This window comes from Hyperolius riggenbachi, chromosome 1 (assembly GCF_040937935.1).
Source record: "Hyperolius riggenbachi isolate aHypRig1 chromosome 1, aHypRig1.pri, whole genome shotgun sequence".
In the NCBI taxonomy this organism is placed as follows: Eukaryota; Metazoa; Chordata; class Amphibia; order Anura; family Hyperoliidae; genus Hyperolius; species Hyperolius riggenbachi.
Window position 1 is genome coordinate 465,119,351 of NC_090646.1, and position 20,450 is coordinate 465,139,800.

General features: G+C 42.1%; 1 protein-coding gene across 1 annotated transcript in view; it reads right to left on the bottom strand.

Moving 5' to 3' along the window:
* LHX5 (LIM homeobox 5) overlaps nucleotides 1–20,450 on the bottom strand; it is a 77,622-nt gene that overhangs the window by 12,997 nt on the left and 44,175 nt on the right. Inside the window, exons 3-4 of the mRNA XM_068271490.1 lie at nucleotides 12,563–12,840; nucleotides 2,472–2,637 (exon numbers count right to left, since the gene is read on the bottom strand). Of these exons, the coding sequence (XP_068127591.1) occupies nucleotides 2,472–2,637; nucleotides 12,563–12,840 (444 nt within the window). The remainder of the gene's footprint in view (nucleotides 1–2,471; nucleotides 2,638–12,562; nucleotides 12,841–20,450) is intronic.

Consider the following 20,450-nt stretch of genomic DNA (forward strand, 5'->3'; position numbering starts at 1 on the left):
GGAACTTACCTCCGTCTCGTCGCAGCGCCGGATGGATCTGCCACTACTCTGGTCTGGTCCAGACCAGAGCAGCGGCTGCGCACCCGAACTTCCGGCCGGCGCTGGAGCGAGACGGAGGTGAGTTCCGCCCGCCGCTGCCAGGCCAGCCACCCGGAGGACATTGGAGGGGACAGCGAGGGAGGGAGAGAACCTAAGGTGAGGGAAGGAGGGGGGAGATGGCGCCCCTTCCCCACCGTCCGCACAGCTCTCCCTCTTCTCTGCGCTGGCCCCCTTCCCCTCCGCCGCAAAAAAAGAAAAAACCCCGCAGCTCAGCCAGGCTGAGGGCGCCCTCGGGGACCAGGCGCCCCGGGGTACTTGTCCTACCCCGACCCCCCCTAGCTCCGCGCCTGGGGTGCTGTGCTGGGCTGCATGCTGGGGGCTGTGCAGGGTGCTATGCTGGGCTGCATGCTGGGGGCTGTGCAGGGTGCTATGCTGGGCTGCATGCTGGGGGCTGTGCAGGGTGCTATGCTGGGCTGCATGCTGGGGGCTGTGCAGGGTGCTATGCTGGGCTGGGTGCTGGGGCTGTGCAGGGTGCTTTGCTGGACTGGGTGCTCTGCAGGGTGCTATGTTGGGCTGCATGCTGGGGGCTGTGCAGGGTGCTATGCTGGGCTGCATGCTGGGGGCTGTGCAGGGTGCTATGCTGGGCTGGGTGCTGGGGCTGTGCAGGGTGCTTTGCTGGGCTGGGTGCTCTGCAGGGTGCTATGTTGGGCTGCATGCTGGGGGCTGTGCAGGGTGCTTTGCTGGGCTGCATGCTGGGGGCTGTGCAGGGTGCTTTGCTGGGCTGCATGCTGGGGGCTGTGCAGGGTGCTATGCTGGGTGCTATGTTGGGCTGCATGCTGGAGGCTGTGCAGGGTGCTTTGCTGGGCTGGATGCTGGGGGCTCTGCAGGGTGCTTTGCTGGGCTGCATGCTGGGGGCTGTGCAGGGTGCTATGCTGGGTGCTCTGCAGGGTGCTATGTTGGGCTGCATGCTGGAGGCTGTGCAGGGTGCTTTGCTGGGCTGCATGCTGGGGGCTGTGCAGGGTGCTTTGCTGGGCTGCATGCTGGGGGCTGTGCAGGGTGCTATGCTGGGCTGGGTGCTCTGCAGGGTGCTATGTTGGGCTGCATGCTGGGGGCTGTGTAGGGTGCTTTGCTGGGCTGCATGCTGGGGGCTGTGCAGGGTGCTATGCTGGGCTGGGTGCTCGGCAGGGTGCTATGTTGGGCTGCATGCTAGGGGCTGTGCAGGGTGCTTTGCTGGGCTGGGTGCTGGGGGCTGTGCAGGGTGCTTTGCTGGGCTGGGGGCTTTGCAGGGTGCTATGCTGGGCTGGATGCTGGGGGCTGTGCAGGGTGCTATGCTGGGCTGCATGCTGGGGGCTGTGCAGGGTGCTTTGCTGGGCTGGATGCTGGGGGCTGTGCAGGGTGCTATGCTGGGCTGGATGCTGGGGGCTGTGCAGGGTGCTTTGCTGGGCTGGGTGCTGGGGGCTGTGCAGGGTGCTTTGCTGGGCTGGGTGCTCTGCAGGGTGCTTTGCTGGGCTGGGTGCTCTGCAGGGTGCTATGCAGGGCTTACACAGACCTTAGAGCTGGCGCCGACCCAACCGGAGCACGGCACAGAACTCAGAGCTGGCGGCGACCCGACCAGAGAACGGCAGAGCAGAGCGCACACTACCGCCAGCATCACTTCATGGCATCCAGGAAGTGGTCATGGTCAATGACATCACTTCCGCATGTGCATTGTCTGCGGTAGTGTGCGCTCTGCTCTGACGCTCTCCGGTCGGGTCGCCGCCAGCGCTGAGGTCTGCAAGAGAGGCAGGCAGCAACGGGAGGCACACTGGGGGGGGGGACGCGAACTGAAGCCGGTGATCGCGCTGGTGCGCACGGCTCCTCCTGCCTCTCGCTGCACCGCATCCGCGCGTCACCGGCTCCTAGCAGTCACATCCTTCTGCCTGGCGCCCCCCCCCCCCCCCCAATCTGTCTCTCATCGGCGCCCCGTTCAGCAAAACCGGCTGAACGGGGCAAGAAACGGCCCTGAACATGAAGAGTGTAGCCAAACTTAAGCAAAAATGTCTAGTTTTAAATAATTATAATTTAATTTGTTAGGTCAAAAATCAATATGATACAATTGTAAATTAGTTGTCCATTAATTTTACTTTTTTATTAAATAAAAAAGAGCAGTTACCTTTATCTTTAAAATATAGAAAGGGGCTAATATTTTAAAGAATGCGTTATAACAATAAAGATTTGAAGAACACAGTTAAAAAGATTTAGTAGAATTAAAATGACTACATAGGGGGTGACACATCCAGGTCATGCGTTTCTAATAAATCTTATTTCATTTTGCAAAAATCATGATAATATGAAGCTTTGACTAGCTATCCACTCTCCATCCCATAGTTATCTCAATCACAGTTTAGGGTAGCTCATTTCTAAAGCCATAAAACTTCCAAACTGCAGGTTACCTCCATAGTAGCTGTAGGGGCCAGATGCAAGAATATCTGACTCATCCAGCCTTCCTCCTAATGGACGCATCCGTCGTGGGCTCCTGAAGAAAGCATGTCTTCTTGCTCCTAAAGCACTTAGCTGTTTCATCCTTCTCTCCTTGGATCTCCTATTCTGAAACCAAACCTATGATGCAACGAGAAAAAAACCTGTTAAAATGTATTGCTATAATATCTCTAAGGCCTAGTGCACACCAAAATCCGCTAGCAGATCCGCAAAATGCTAGCGGTTTTTGAAGTGTTATTTCTTATTATTATGAAGCGTTTTGCGGTTTTGTGTAGCGTTTTTTACTTAAAGTGAAGCGTTTTTGGTAGCGTTTTTGTGTAGCAGATTACAGATATTGTTACAGTAAAGCCGTTACTGAACAGCTACTGTAACAAAAACGCCTGGAAAACCGCTCTGATCTGGCGTTTTATCAAGTGTTTTGCGTTTTTCCTATACTTAACATTGGAGGCAGTAACGCCTCTGAAATCCAAAAAATGCTGCAGCCCGGGAGTATGCGTTTCTGCAAAACGCCTGCCGCTCTGGTGTGCACCAGCCCATTGAAATACATTACCCAAGCGTTTCCACATCCGCAAGCGGTTCTAAAAACGCTACTGAAACCACTCGGTGTGCACTAGGCCTGAGAGCATGCAAATTACACCCGTCAACCATAATGCATATAGAAGGGGTTTAACTGCAAAGGAGATGCCCAGTCAAGAGAGTCAAAGGATCATCCTTGTTCATTGGTGATCATCTTCATATCTACTGTAGTTATTACATTAGGATGCCAAGGCAAGATGCACAAAATTTTAGGGGCAAGGCTTAACAACTACTAATACTTGCAATGTTTAAAGGGAACCAGAGATGAACGTTTCACACAAAATAAACATATCAGTTGATAGCTTGTAAAGAATAAATGCTCTACCTGATAATTTTGCCGCTCTGGTGTGCCTTTTTTAGTGTTTTTTATCCATTATTGCTCCAGGAAAAATCAAATATGGCCGCCGGCTCATATCCCTTCTCCTTCCGGGTTATCAGTTGTTCTGGATGTGCTGTCTAGGCTATATGAGACTAGGCTGCTATCTAGGCTAAATGCAGCCTTTCATCTATGTGCTTTCATTTTGGTATGATGTACAGCTGCCTGTAAGAAGTGTCTATCATAGGAATGAAACTGCCGACATTATCAGTATCTAGTGCACACAGAGCACACAGGGATCATATTACAGCCACAGAGCTTCTCTCTCAGGAGCAGCAGCCACTCCCATATCATCACAGCTCTCAGTATACAAAGCAGGAAATCTAAGCCAGGAGAGGGGAAGGCTTGGGCTTGAAAAGACTACACAGAAGAGTGACTCAACTATAATGATTCCAGGTCAAACCTCGACTGAATAGTCGGTGGATTCTTATCACGGTTGCTAATAGACTAATTAAGCAGATAACAATGAAACTAAAAGCAGGGTAGGTGTTTTTTGTCATGTTCCCACTGATAAATGTAATAAAATACATGAGAGTGCTTCATCTCTGGTTCTCTTTAAAGACCTGTTGTAGCCATAATCAGGAGGTGATAATTGAGTGGAAATCCATGGCGATATGGTGGAAAGGTAAATCAGTAGACTGCAAGTCTACCATAGGTGGCTAGCAGTCTTACTTCAGAGAGAAATACTAGCCATAATGCCCAGTGGAAAGAGGCTGAATTAGAGCTTAAGAGGAACTTTAACCCAGGATTGAACTTCATCCCAATCAGTAGCCGATATCCCCTGTCCCATGAGAAATTGTTACCTTTTCTAGAATAGATCCTCAGGGACATATGTATGGCTGATATTGTGGTGACAGCAGTGTGATGTCAGGGCCATGGCCCTGGAAGTTTCCTGTGTGTTAACTTCATTGTATTGTGGGGAATAAAGTCTGTTTCCAACCACCAAGCAAGCAAAATTTCCCTCTACGTATAAAATTCTCATTAAACTAACAATCCCCAGAGATCACCTGGCAGGACTGACGATGTAACTACCCGTGATAAATTTCAGAATGTAAGTTGGGGTGAGGAAAGATTTTGCAATGGGCAAATACTGACTAAATAATTTATAAATATATATTGAAAAAGAGATAAACTTCAGGTAGCTCATGTCTTATTCCCGCTCAGCTGTCCACTGCGGCCTATGTCAGATTGTTTAGGGAAATTAACTTTGATCAGTCAAACAATTACATATTAAGGTTAATGTATCCATACCTAGTCTGTGCATGAGGAGAAAATTAATCCCCACATCGATAATAAGCAGGTGAGATTAAATATTCTCGTGTATGAGTGGCCATTCCCTTACTAAGTACACAATCTGTACCAATGAGTCATGGTAATATTTGATCCAATGATGGGGAATAACTAATAACTGGATGAAACTTTCCAACTAGACAACTAGTTTTTAAGTAGCATTGGTGCCTCTATGTTTACAGCTATATCTACTAGACCGATATATGGTATTTCAGATTTGTTTCAATTATTATTCAAAATTCTGTGATGTGACCGTCTACAGAGTGTCTGTGAAGGTTCCGATGTATCCAGAGCTTGGCACAGGGAGAGAAATATAAGTAAAGGAATGAAGCAAGAAAGCTGTCAGGATTGCTGGTGATACATTTTCTAAAGTGTGAAAAATAAAAAAATCCTGTTATAACGGACTCATCTTATACACATTTAGATTGCCACCCAACATGGTAAACAGATCTATCCCTCTCTGATCTGAATCTGATCAGAGAGGGATTGATTCACCCCCCCCCCCCCCCCCCCCCCATACACTGCACACAGATTTTCAATAGATTCCATGGTAAAGCTATTGGACCACAGTGTTGAAATGTTCGATACAGTTGCGATGCTATAGGCCGTCAATTAGGCATGATCGGAACCAGCAAATTCCGTTCCGCCGGAATTCACGGATTCCGTCAATGATAAATTCCATCGCTATAAAATTCAGCCGGATTTAATGAAGTTCCGCGGAATTCTGAATTCCGTCGGAAATTTTTAAAAAATATATCTCTCTCTCTCTCCTCCTCCTCCTCCCATCCATCTATTTGTATCATCCTGTAGGGAATTGCAGTTTTTCAAAACAGCTTACATACCTTAGCCAGGATTTGAACCCAGGTCTCAGTGTGTAGTGGGTATCTGTCTTACCCCCTAGACCACCAACCACACTACATGCAAAAGCTGGCCTAGCATGTACCATTATGACCAATCCAATAGAAAAAGTAGCATGAATGGACACTTTGCTAAGAGGTCGGTAAAGTCAGCTGTTTTGAGCATTACTGCATGCGGGAATGCTTTATGAATAGAGGCCAATGGGCTCGATTCACAGCTAACTTAGTTAGCACGCCTAAAAGCTTTGGGCATGCTAACTACAGTGCTAAGTAGTTAGCACAGTCAAAGGTTTTAGTTAGTGTGCACAAAGTTTAGCGGTGCACGGTGCGCCAATAAGGTCGCACCAGGGGCAACATTATAGGCACACCCAATGTGCTGTTTTAGACACATCCGGTGCTACATTATCTTACTTAGCAGTTAGCATGCGAAGTTTAGCGCACCATAAGTTACTATGGCCTTTTAGGGCGTGCTAACTAAGTTATCACTGCTTTGTGAATTGAGCCCATTGCATGTTTTGCGGGCTTGCGGCAAACAGCAAAACACAGTTGTACAGGCTATTAAAGTAAATACCCTTGCAGGGGAAACGTGTGCTTTGCGTTCATGTTTTTTTTGCAATTTACAAACGCACAGTTTTCTGCTTTTTCCCACACACTCACATACAGTACATGCCGCCACAAATGCATAAATGGAGAAATGTATATAGAAAAATTTACACGTCTAACGCAAACGCAAAATCCAAACAGAAACGGGGAAAACGGCCCTGCCTAAGCCTGCACCTATTCAGTGCAGAGACCTTGGCCAAGACTCGATAACACTGCTACTACCTACTACCTACTATGATTAAGGATTTGTACTTTTTCAAAAACCAGCTTACATACCTTGGCCGGGATTTGCTACTTTTTCTATTGGATTGGATTCTATTGGTGGTCTAGGGGTTAAGACAGATACCTACTACACACTGAGACCTGGGTTCAAATCCTGGCTAAGGTATGTAAGCTGGCTTTAAAAAAAAGTACAAATCCTTAATCATGCTACTTTTTCTATTGAATTGATCATAATGGTACATGCTAGGCAGCTTTAGCATGTAGTGTGGTTGGTGTCTAGGTGGTAACACAGATACCCACTACACACTAATGGATGGATGGATGGGAGGAGGAGGAGGAGGAGAGAGAGAGAGAGAGAGAGAGAGAGAGAGAGAGAGACAGAGGCAGAGACAGAGAGAGACAGAGAGAGAGAGAGACAGAGGCAGAGGCAGAGAGAGAGAGAGAGAGAGAGAGAGAGAGAGAGAGAGAGACAGAGGCAGAGACAGAGAGAGACAGAGAGAGAGAGAGAGAGACAGAGGCAGAGAGAGAGAGAGAGAGAGAGAGAGAGAGAGAGAGAGAGAGAGAGAGAGAGAGAGAGAGAGAGAGAGATTTTTTAGAGATTTTTTGTGTTATTCCGGAAAATTCCGCGGAAGTAATAACATTTCCGCGGAATTCCGTTTGAGAGGTTTAACAATTCCGTTCCGACTACCGGAATTGACCTAATTCCGGCCGGAATCACGGAATTAACAATTCCGCGGAATTTAGCGAGCATCCCTACCGTCAATCTGCTGCTGCTCTACTGCTGCGTCCGATTGACCAAACTCTCACATCTGATCATATATTTATCGATTTTTGTTGCAAATCATTTGACATTACAATCAATGCTACTTGTTGTGCTACAGATTTCTGTCAGATTCTACAGCTGGCATCTTCAGCACAGCAGGTTCAGTTTACAGAATGGGCCTGGGCATAGGTATAGCGAATTTTTTCTAGTTTACTTTTTTGTTTGTATGCAAGCAGAACATAACAGTTTAGGGTAAAGTTGTCCTTCAAAGCAAGTTACTCTTTATGATTAATTATTTTTTATTAAATACAGTTTTTCTGTGTATTAATTAAAGTGGACTTACATTTTAAACACGTTAGTTAGCCAATCCTCTGTTAGAAGAGAAGAAATCCAGAACAGGACTTTTTTTTTACCTCCCGCAGACCATGTAGAAATTCTGTCAAAGAGTCTTGTAGGAGGCAGAGCAGACTGCAAAGTGTAAACAACAGCACAGCAGTCTAAAGAGATCAGTGGCCAGGTGGCCATACACTTATAGATTTGCAGTAGATTCAACCATCAGACAGTTTTCTGTCAGATGCCTGTCAAGTCGAATCTGACAGGAATCTATCTGATGTGTGCCACACAGTAGGAACAGATTTCCAATAGATTTCAGAATTTCCATCCTGTCAGATAGATGAAATTGAACGGAATCGGCTGCAAATCGATCAATGGATTTGATAGAATAGATTTCCAATCGATCGCTTCCATAGAATCGATTGATCGATTCCATAGAATCGATTGATCGATTGATGGGTGAAATCGACCAGTATGGGCCCCTTTAGGAACAATGGCAGCACGCAGATTTGGTAATTATATCTTGGATCTTGAGTAAACAGCCATTGAGTTAGCCCAGCAGTTGGGAATGGGATTGGGGGACTGTGAGTGTAAAGGCATGCTTAATACAATTTGCAAAGTCAGTTAATATTTATTTGATTAAAAATAACTTATATACACCTACATTATTTATCCCCCCCCCCCACCCCACATACACACACACCTTTTGAGATACAGGCATGTCAGGCCCAGAAAGTACAGTATAAGCTTTTGCACTATGCTTATACTGACAGTAAACAAGTTGCAGTTGGTGCTGAATGAGATCTGTGCTTGAATAGTGTGGCTTGAACGTATCCCCATTTCTTTTACAGCGGTAAAACCATTAGCTTATATCTGTGCAAGTGCTTATGTCTGCTAATATACAGGCTGCTCCAGGCTCATTTATGTGATATCAACATCAGCAGTTACACGCCTGTATTTTAGAATAGAAGCAAAATCAATTATACAACTATACATTATCATTATTATTATTATTATTATTATCATATTTTCATTTTAAGTTATTTCAAACACACCAGAGTAAGTATACTGGTAAATATATTATCTTTATAATAATGACAGTTAACCCTTCGAACACTCACATGCAAACGTTCATACAAATGCATTCACAGGAATCAATTATGCTATCCCACTGCTATCCCTGCAGATAAGTTAAAAGCCGTGTTTTTGGTACAAAAGAATACATTCTCTTGTGTAGTCACCTACACTGTGCAGAAGTACCCCAGAGGGACTACGCAAGAGAATGTATTCTTTAGTACCAAGACCCCAGCTTTGTAAATTAGCTATAGTGATGGCAGTGGTCCCTGGATGATTGATTTCTGTGAATGCATTTGTATGAATATTTGCATGTGAGTGTGCGGAGGGTTAAATGTCTTTGCCATTTTGATGGCCACACCCCCTATAGCACCTCCCTAATAATTTATTTAAATGTCCTAACTTGAGGTGATGTGCCTGGATTTATGTGTTTTATCTTTATAATAATGACAAGTTTTCGACTGTGACTTGGCAACTTGTCGAGAAGCTTTCTTTGCTTGACTTTAGTTCTAATTTACGCAATGACAGTAAAGGTCATGGCTGAAATACTCTGCGGCTTGTTGTTTTTGAGGGTGAGGTAATTACAAACCCTGAGATGGTCTTAGACTTGTGAAACGGTGATGCCATTTTAAAGCATTTGGTTTACAGCTCATCCCTTGACTTGGGTTATGGCATGGCATCCCACCCCTAAGATGAGGGATTACTGAGAACTTTGGAGGAATTCTTACTGGGATAAGCTGCAAGAGCAGGAACATGAAAACCATCAAACATGAAAACCACTTTATCAAAAGCATCATATCCTGTACAAGCCCCTCTAAAGGGCTTATAGGATCCGGATTACAACTCTTTCAGGGGGATGAATGGGGACCCCCGCCTGAGACACAAGGGAAGGACCTCACTCTTTTACTGATGAAATGAGGATTAAAAAACACCAATCTTTTTCAAACTGAATAATAGGGAAGGACTTACAAAAAAAAGTATTGAGCTTGGAAAAAAGGCTACAGAAAAAGTGAATGGACCCCAGAAAAACAAAACATGTAACTATAAAAGAGAGAGATCAGGCTTTGCCACTTAATACAGATGTGCACCTGATTTACTACACCAGACCAGACAAGATAAAAAAAGAAGAAGAAAACACTCAGTGTTGCTGCTTGTGTGCTTCATTTAGTCTTTTCTCTTCTGAATATTGTATTTGTGACAGATCATCCTCACTGTGTTCTATAAGGTGAAGTAGTGTGTGCCATTATCAAAAGTAAAGAAAATAATAAATAACAGCATATTTCTAACAGGATATTTTATGCTTAATCATTGCTTAACCACTTGAGGACTGGCATATAAAACCCGCTTAGGGACCAGAGCAATTTTGTCATTTTATAGGTGTTGCCAGTTTAGATAGCCAGGCATAGGTATCCCCAGTATAGTAGCCAGGCATAGGTATCATCAGTATAGATAGACTGGCTTAGGTGTCCCCAGTATAGGTAGCCAAGCATTACTTACCTTCCCAGGTCCAGCGACAAGCAACTCCCCCCTGCCATCCAGGCTCACACTGCCACTAAGTACCGGGTCCCGGCTTGATGACACCATCAAGCTGGGACATGACACTAGATGCACTGCGAGGCAGGATGCCGGGCAGGAGATGCAGTTTTATATTAGTGCAACTGTGTGATAAATGAACTGCAAGCTGCTATTGGCTCCTTTCACACTGCCAGTAAAAGCTTTCAGTTTATTGGAACTGAATGAAACAGATCCAAACAGATGCCAACAAATGCTATGTAAAGCGATAGGATCTTTTCCCATCAGTCCATTTGAAAAGGGGTCCTTTCGGTCTATTATGACAAGTGAAACACAAGTTTGGGTCCTGCACGATTTGTCTCGATCAGCTGGACGAATGCCGATGAATCGGTCCTCACCTATGAGAATGGGCAGTGTCCGATCTCACCAGGCTGTTTGAAGCATACATTTTGCAAACTACTCACCTGTTGCATAGTATAGTATAGTAGTCCATTGAAAGTATAGACTTGCAGTACTCCATTTTAATGCATTGCAAAAGAAGAAATACCTTACAGGCAGGGACTTCATGACAAAACCCTAATTTCATGGCCATTTTTCCTGTTTTTAATACTCCTATTTAACATTAGGCTGGATTCCGGCACCTTGCATGATGGCCAGAACCTAAGCCAGCTAAGTGGCAGAGGAGAGAATTGAGGAATGGTGCTGGATCATGGACACGTGAGTAACAGTACTCACCGCAACTCTACAGGATGGGGGGCCCCAAAGCATCACAGGCAACAGCACAGGGCAGCCCAGCACAGGAGGCCCGGGGCCCCTGCAGAGAGGAGGACATCTGACTTATACTAGGCTGCAAGATCGAAAGGACATCGGTCCACCTATATTGTACCCAGGGCCGGATTTCTGGAAATGCCACAAAGGCCTTGGTCTTGGGCACCTGCAGCCCAAGGGGCAGCTGGACATAAAAAAGGGGCAGCTGAACTAGGTTTTAAAATGAAAAGAATTGAGACTGTAAATGGGAGTTACTGTCGGACTCCTCACACAGCACCACAAGCTGCTTTTCCCCAATGATGACCTCTTCACCTCGCTCGCTCTCCTCTCCCTTCTCCTCCTACTCTGACTGCATGCTGTCAATGTAAACACAGTACAAACATGCTGCCCCTGTAATCTCTGCGCCTGATGCAAATGGTTCACCTTGCTTCATGAGAGAAACCGACCCTGCATATCATAGTGCAACCTAGTTGCAACTCATCCAATGCTCCTACTCCTGGCAGTGAGGACATTATTTGGGTTGCATCTAGGTTGCACTATGAAATTCTTGGAATCCTAGGACTCTGTGGCAAGGAAGCGCACCTCTGAAAACTGTACTGTTTATTCTATTGGGGATTATGCGACACTGAAGGGGCTGCAGCAGGCTGAGTAATGATTGATATACTGCAATTTAGTTCTGCATAGAGCAGGTTTAGTGGGGCCTTTTGGAAAACAACCCCCTAGCGTGTTGCAGGGAGTACACCTTTATGCCAGTTTAATCACTGGTCACGGTTTGGTCATCTTGAGATTTAGATGATACTTACACTACAATATGCTTATTTTCCATGCCAGTTTCTCTGTAAGCCAAGCTATCATTTATGGTATAATTTTTGACACTAGAGTCCCCTCTCACTTGTATTATATAGATATTAAGGGCTTGTTCAAACTAACGAGTGATTTCGCTTTTTTGTAAGCTCTGGCGATTTTTAAAATCGCTTTAAAAGTTCTTGTGCAATGTTGCTGTATGTCAATGTTCTCAAATGAATGATGAGCTTTCTTTCCGAGTGCAAACGCGGGTTCTGTACCATTTCTAGAGCATTTGCGCTTCAATGCAGGGAATAGGAAAATCGCAAAGCACTTGAAAAAGTGCTTTGCAAAGCGATTTGGTGCGTGCTTTTTAAAAAAAAAAGAAACACATTGTAATTAATCAGTTCCAGGGCAAAGAGATCACTGAGATCACTGATTGTCATCAGGAAGTAAAAAAAAAAATGTAACAAAAGCGCATTGAAAAGCGATTATAAAAGCGCTTAAGAAAGCGCAAATCACCCAGAAAGCACTTACAAAAGCGCTCAGCTCTTGCGATTGCGCTGACGATTTCTGTGAACAAGGCCTTACTGTGGTTTCATTACAAGAGAAGCTGCAACAATACATCTAAAAGGTAAAGCCTGGCTCCCCTCTAGTGGGGAGGGGCCTTAATATCATTGTCTCCTGAACAGGAACTTTAAAGATGATTATATTTGGCATTAGTAAGTCAAGGAGTGTCTTCATAGACATAAAAAAACTACTGCAAATGTCTGGGCTTTAAATATTAATGCTGGCAATATCATAGAAGATGAATGTTGATATAGAATACATTATTGCAGTGTAGTATTGCATGTACAGTAGATGGGTAGAAAGATAGTGAAAACTTACTTGAATGACTCTCATATTGAGTCCAGTTTCCTGGGCTAACTGTTCTCTGATATGTCTTGTGGGCTTGGGCGTAGCTGCAAAAGCAGCTTTGAGGGTCTCTAGTTGTTTTGCTTTAATGGTGGTCCTGGGGCCTCTTCTTTTGGTACCAGAGTTCTGTTCCTCATTTTCATTGTTAGCTGTCTCTTTATCTGAAGATGTGGAGTGATCCGTTTCTTTGCTTTCGTCTTGTATAGGATCTTGGAGGTCTGGAGATAAACTTCTGTCTGTACAAGAGGATACTAAGAGGAACAAAGTATAATAGTTTTATAATCACACACACTTCAGAAAGTAACAGTCTGTACATAAATACATTTATCTATGCAGTCTATATACAAGCTTGGTTTGAAAGCCATCAAAAGTTTGAAGCGTACATTTAATATTTACTCTAATACACAGGTGTCGAACTCCAGTTCGACACGGGCCTTATCTATGCCAGGGTTTAGAATGGACTGAGAAATGGAGAAATGTGTTCTACTAGATGAGCCACAAATTTTCTGAATTAGGGCCATCAATCAATTTGAGCTGCACCAAAAATATGTGAGGACTTCGGCCCTTGAATACTGCAGTTTGACATCCCTGCGTTAATACCATTCCATATAACCTGTGTACTTTCTTTTGGGTTGTAATTGATTGGTAGAGTGTTGACCAAAGCTTACCAATAAACCCCCAAAATTCAAGAAATGGGTGACAGAATGATGCAGGAATAAGCAGCTTTCTGTGTGAAAGTGCTAGTCTTCTGCCCAACGCTTCTGTAGAGCATGTAAACTATCAAACACAAATTATATCTTCGGTAACTTTTCTTTGATGCACTAGAATCCCTTTCCTGCGAAGTAGCCACCTTTCACAATGACCAGTGATCCAGCCTCCATTTGTTTCGGCTTATATGCATTAGTAATTGTTTGGTATTTATTGCACCCTTTAAGATTTCATCAAGTATGGGGAGAGAATGAAGGACTGACCCAGAATGAGTATACTGTTATTCCTTCTTAACATACTGGCGACTACATTACTGTTATCTGCAAAAAAAATTCTGCAGCACTTGTACACACGCCATATTATATTGCTATTATTATATTTTATAAATAGCACCAGCACATTTTCTGTAGTGCATTTTAGAGAGAACCAAAAGTTCATCATATAATTCATCATATCATTTCCACAGTCTAGAGCCCATTTTAGGCAGAAGCCAGTGAACCTGCCAGTATGTCTTGGCAGTGGCGTAGCAATAGGGGTTGCAGAGGTAGCAACCGCATCGGGGCCCTTGGGCTAGAGGGACCCCGGGAGGCTCAACCTCAACCACAGTATTAGCTTTTTATTGGTCCTATGCTAGTAATAATCACTTCTATAGATGCTTTGAATAGTAGTGATCATTAACAAGCTGTTCCCCATCCCCTTCTTGCACCTCTAATACTTTGGTTGTTCTTGGTGGGGTTCTGGTGCGCCGTATCAATTGTTATGTATAGAGTGGTTGGGGGCCCCAATGTAAAACTTCCACAGCTTCTTAGCTACGCCACTGTGTCTTGGGGGAGTGGAAGGAGACAAGAAAGCACAGAGGAGAACATACAAACTCTGGCAAGACAGTGAGTTGGTTGGGATATGAATCTGGGACTCTAGAACCACAAGGGAAGAGAGCTAATCGCTCAGCCACCTTATTTCCCATTAATTATATTAAAGATATTAATCATTTTGATTATATCTCAAATACTACAGTTACTAGAATATGTTCCTTTGCAGCGTTAGACCACTTCATGAGTGCTAAACTCATCTGTGAAATCATTATTTCCATTTCTTAAAATAAAGATTGCCTTTAACTCATTCATATTCATAGAGGAGGAAGTGTAAAGTCTACATGAAAACATGCATAAAGATTTATGGATAGGCCAAGAGCAAATGTTTAAAGAGAACCTGCAGTGAGAGGAATATGAAGGATGGCTGTCCTGTTGATCCTCTGCCTCTAATACTTTTAGCCATATACCCTAAACAAGCATGTAGATCAGAGGTTTCTGACAAAAATCTGACTTAATTAGCTGCATACTTGTTTCAGGTGAGTGATTCAGACACGACTGACGCTGGAATGATCCGCAGGACAGCCAGGCAACTGGTATTGTTTAAAGGAAATAAATATGGGGTAGCAAGGTGGTGTAGTGGTGAGCTCTCTTGCCTTGCAGCGCTGGGTTACTGGTTCAAATTCCAGCCAGGGCACTATCTGCCTGAAGTTTGTATGTTCTCCCCATGTCTGTTTGGGTTTCCTCCTGTCTCCCACAATGCATCACTACTGACTATGCAAATCATCCTAGAGCAGCAAGGTGCCGTAGTGGTGTTGCGGGTTCAAATCCAAGCCAGGGCACTATCTGCACAGAGTCCCTGTGGAAGACATCCAAAATTGACCCTAGACTACAATACGTACACTACATGATAAATACATGGACATATGACTATGGTGGGGATTAGATTGTAAGCCCCTCTAAGGGACAGTTAAGTGACAAGGCAATATACTCTGTACAGCACTGTGGAAGATGTAGGCGATATATTAATAATAAAAATAGTAATAATAAATATGGCAGCCTCTATATGCGTCTTGTTTCAGGATCCCTTTAAGGTGAACTTAGTGTAGCTGGATGACAACAATGTGTTTCTATTAAGTATTGTTATAGGGAGCTGAACCAAATATTGTTAGCTTAGTTTCTTTCCAAATACTGAAATTAAAAGATCCTGATTCCTGACATCAGGTGCTAGATTACAGCTTGGAGTGGAAGGGAAGTCATTCTTGTTTATCTATGTGTTCTGCTACAACACTATGTTTACAAAATATTTACAAAATATTAACTCGGTATATAGCCATGAAAATCATCGGATATGATTTTCTGCATATACTGTAATGTGCTTTGAGAGGCTTCATCAGTGCATCTCTGTAACGGGGCAAACTTCTACACTAGCATCAAGCTGATCAAGTGAAGGTTTGCAGCTATTGTTTACTGATAATGTTCAACTCATAGTATCAATGACAACTCATATTGTTCATGGAACTATAGTACTGCTTCTACTCATATTGTTCATGGAACTATAGTACTGCTTCTGTTTTAATTGTGGACTGCTACTATTGTCTCTGTGACCTCAAAGCAAATCTCACACTGTAGAGTGCTCAGGGCTGCATTCAATGCTGATCACGGGCTCACTGGCCTTCACTTTCCATATGGCTGTGCTCTGATAGGGGAAACCTTGTTTTCATCATCATCATCTGGTTTAGCTCATCAGCACAGTCATTTTCCAGCATTAAAACAAGATTTTTTTATTCCTTAGAAGTCCCTAACATAGATAGAAAAAGTCACTAATTAACCATGAGGCCCGGAATTCAAATTTTAATTCAAAACAAAAAATATGATGCATCAAATAAAATTGTGTTTGCAAAGCTACCAATCCCAATCTTTTATTTAAAGCGGACCTGAACTCAGAATGTCCTCTCTGCTCTAAACGATACGCAACAGCAGCAATCATTTCTTTGTTACAGCTGGTACAAATCCTAAAATAAGTGCAGAAGTTCAGGTTCACTTTAATCCCAAATCTGGTCTACAATAATGTCATTTGGAAGCTGTTATGTCACTTGGGGACAATATGATTTTTCTTCTGGTAGCATGTTTTTCATATATCAGCCCTGTGGTGGATAGTTAGACTACTAACAGAAATCATACTCAGAATTTGACACAATGTATCTCTTTTTTTTATTTATTTTTTAAATAAAATAAAAATAAACTTTAGAAAAGAATAAAAAAAGTAATTTCTACCACCTTATTTTTTAAAAACATATAATGGGAGATGGATAGAGTCTTGAAATTTCTGAAATTCGTTTAGGGCACTTTACTTAAAATGGCTTTGAATCCACGTTTGTTATTGTAATAAAATCATTCTTCAGTTATGACTGTGTTAGCCTATGTTATTTTTCTAGCTTTCCACAAAGTGGTGCTGGTAGCTAACAACTTAATGTTTGTTTATTTTCCTCACATCTAAAGTCATTGTAATAGAATGTAACATATTTCATAGCTGCCAAACACAGTAAGAGGGTGGGGCCAAAGCTGTAAATCCAATAAAAAAAATTGATGATTTTTTGTGTAAGTCATTAACTATGCTCTTATAGGAAATTAAGTTAAACAAACTGACTTCAACTCAGCCACTTTAAGGAAATTAATAATATTTTGATTAAGGCCCCGTTCACATCACAGAACGCAGGCGCGTTCCGTTCAAAACACAACGCACAGGAACGCACGTCATGTGCGTCTCTGTACGTTGCGTGGCTGATCCCATTCAGTGAAAGTGAATGGGACAGCCACGGGTTTTTACAAAAAATGCGTGCAGCATGCGTTCCCGGACCGCACAGGTCCAGAACGCATGCAGTGGGAACATCAGACATTGCACTCTATGCAATGTCTGATGTCGTGCGTGTCGGCCACCTGCACGCGTTTCCAAAACGCGGCTGGAAACGCGTGCAGTGTGAACGGGGCCTAAAGGTTTTATTAATGTTCAAATATAATATATTATAAGTAGAAACATAGAAAATACAAATAAAGTTTTTATATTTGCTTAGATATCTACCTGTTGGTATGATAGACAATGTCTGTGTCTATGTGTGTGTGCGTGTGTGTGTGTGTATATATATATATATATATTTATATATATATATATATATATATATATAGAGAGAGAGAGAGAGAGAGAGAGAGAGAGAGAGAGAGAGAGAGAGAGAGAGAGAGAGTTTTCTTTGTAACACAGCAGCAATTTACAAAATCTGCCCTTCTCACTAAGATCAGAAGCTTGAATCGAACATTAATTATTTATATGTAGTGTTTCAAATGTCCTTGATTCAAACATTTTTAAAAGTTTTAAATATAATAAATATACACATAAGAAGAAAATATTTTAAAATCACTACCATTGGCAAAATATAGGAGCTGGAATATTGTGCTATTGCGGACACAACAAACAAGGTATAGCAGTGATATACAAACTTAATTTGTTTCTATACTGTGCAGAGGTGTAAAGTAATACTGTTCAAAACACATCCATATCTAAATCTCTTGTGTCCGTAAAGAAAATAACAGTGATAATAGAAATACTATGGAAAGCAGAGGACATGCCCAGGCAGTTATATTTACCATTTTCATGTTATTCAATGATTTCCTGACAGGAAAAGCTAAGTGGTATTGAGAGCAAGGCAACCAGGCCTCTGTTAAGATATTCTCATTTCAGTAACCCTAACATTTGTACTAGAGATGGAGGTTAAAATTGTAGAAAAAAATAAAAAAAATGTTGGTATGTTACATGTGTAAGGTATTAGTACATTGCAAAGTCATGTACATCAAAAAGTATGCTGCTACAATGGATCTAAGGGAAACTTAAACTTCCTTATTTATTGTTTTGTGGACTTCTAGAGCAGTGTTTCTCAACATTTTATAAGTGTGTACCCCTTTTAAAACCCTGTACTCATCGAGTACCCCCTAGCATAGTAAACATGATCACAAGTACCCCTTGACAAATATATATTTAATCATAGTACATGATAATTGGTTCTAAACAATGTGCAAGCATTTATTATTGCTTTTAATTAGCTAAAATACTAATTTGGTGTTTAAATAAGAATTATAATTTTCTAAATCTCTAAATTTGTTATACTTGGTTAAGTATATCAAGCCCGAGTACCCCCTGAAACCCTCAGAAGTACCCCCTGGGGTAAGCGTACCGCATGTTGAGAACCTAGGTTCTAGAGTACATGCAGGGCCATGAAGGTCCAAGGGCATCCTGGGACAAAACGAGAGGGACTCAAACAGCAGCAAAAACAATAGGAGGTTTTAATCTACTTCCACATTATCCATTACTAGTGAAATACTATTTTTCATGGAGTTGGAGTTTACACTGAAATGTGGTTATGTATTAGATAGAAGGAAGGATGGAGCCAAACAGGCAGAAATGTATCAGTGGGTGTATATACTGTAGGTATGTGTATGTACTTCAATGTTCAGTAATTCTGTGTAAATGGCAGCAACAAAGCACAACTGTATGAAGTCTTCAAAAAAATTGTCTTTAAAGAGACACTGAAGCAGTTATATAGTGTTTTTTATAACATTGCATCATTCTCTAATATTTCACTGAGGCGCTACTCCTGCTACTGCTGAAATTCTGTTTGTACCCACGTTTATTGCCTGATGAAGTGGGCATGGCCTGCGAAACGTGTTGCATTTTTGGGGTACTATATAATAAATGTGATTACTATTATACAGACAGTTTTTCATGTCTGCTTTATGGAGGTAAGTCCACCGCTTCCTCCAAGCAAATTTTAAAGGTTTTATCCACTTTTACCCTGCTGGCGCCTCTGTTCTCCTTTTGCTCTAATATTTACAGTTTGCACACTACTCAGCATTCTAAATGATTTTACAGAGCAGGCTAGGGAACTATTGAATTGTGCCCAGGAGAGAAAAAGAAAATACAGTGACTGACAGTTGAGATAACAAGCTTCAGAAGACAGAGCTCTCTGAGACTTTGAAGTCGTGGAGCTCAATGGCTCTTTTGCATAGATAACAACTGGAGTTTCTTAACTCTTCCTGTACTGGAAACAACATTAGACTCATGTCTCTACTCCTAATGTTTTATTTCTTAGCTGTACTACACATACAAATCATTATATCATAAATGTTTTCGCTTCAGTGTCTCTTCAAATTTTGATCACCAGATAGGTAGAGATACAGTAGCTTTTAGGACTGGTGGTAAAATCAACTTCTCCACAATTATCAAATGTCATTCAGCCCCAAATCAATCAATCAATCAATCAATTATATTTGAATTTAGTTCCTCCCTTATCCAGAACATTTTAATTTGTTCTGCTGGGCTGCTCTCAAGCTGAACAGAGGTATATCTGAGCAACACTTTCACCTACATTGCATAGCCCTGTGGTTCAGGCTTATTTAAGGCCCAGATCAAGTATGTTGCTCAACTGAAATATTTGACTATGGTTCAGTATAGGCCTAATTAGAGAACACAGACCTGTTAATTATCTAGGGCTGCACAATATATCCAATGTACAGTATACAGTATAATTCAGGAGGAAAAATCCCTGCTCATGACATAAATGCAGTCATAATAATACAATGCTGAATGATGTAGTAAAGAGTGGTAACAGATACTGTACACATTAGGTGTCTTTTCAAGCATTATTATCACTTGCTACACTATGTCATGACTGCTTGATTTATCAAAAAGAAAATTGTATCAGACATAAATAACTGAACATACTTGCTTGTGCCAGAACATTATTATTGTTGTTTTTGAAGGTCTTTATTTATTTAAGTAGTGATATATAAAATGAAGACAGAAGGCATTGTCAACTAGACACCTTTTTGGGTACTAGAAAACATTTTGTAAATAGCTTAATTTACTTTTTCTGTTTAAATGGTGTGAAGGAAATGCCCAGACATGTAAGTATAGAGATATTGGGCCATATGCAATTCACTTTTTCAACTGAGTTTTCTCCTAGTAGATCATTTTTCATCTTTGATTTATAACAACTTTTTTTTAGCACTTTGCAATGAAAAGTACCAAAAAGTAGGTGAATAAGTTCTGTCAAAATGATTTTGAGTATTTGTTTGCTTGTTGGTGGTTTAAAATGCATTTTATTACAAGTTTGAACATTTCACCTAGGAGAAAACTCAGGTGAAAACGTTAATTTCATATGGGCCATTGTATAAGTTAAAATCTATTCAAATCTAAACCATCTATTGAAATCTAAAAAAGCACCATCATCATGTTCCCTGCTAATGGAAGTACTACCGTTTACTACTATAGCGTCCCTTGGGCGACAAATCGG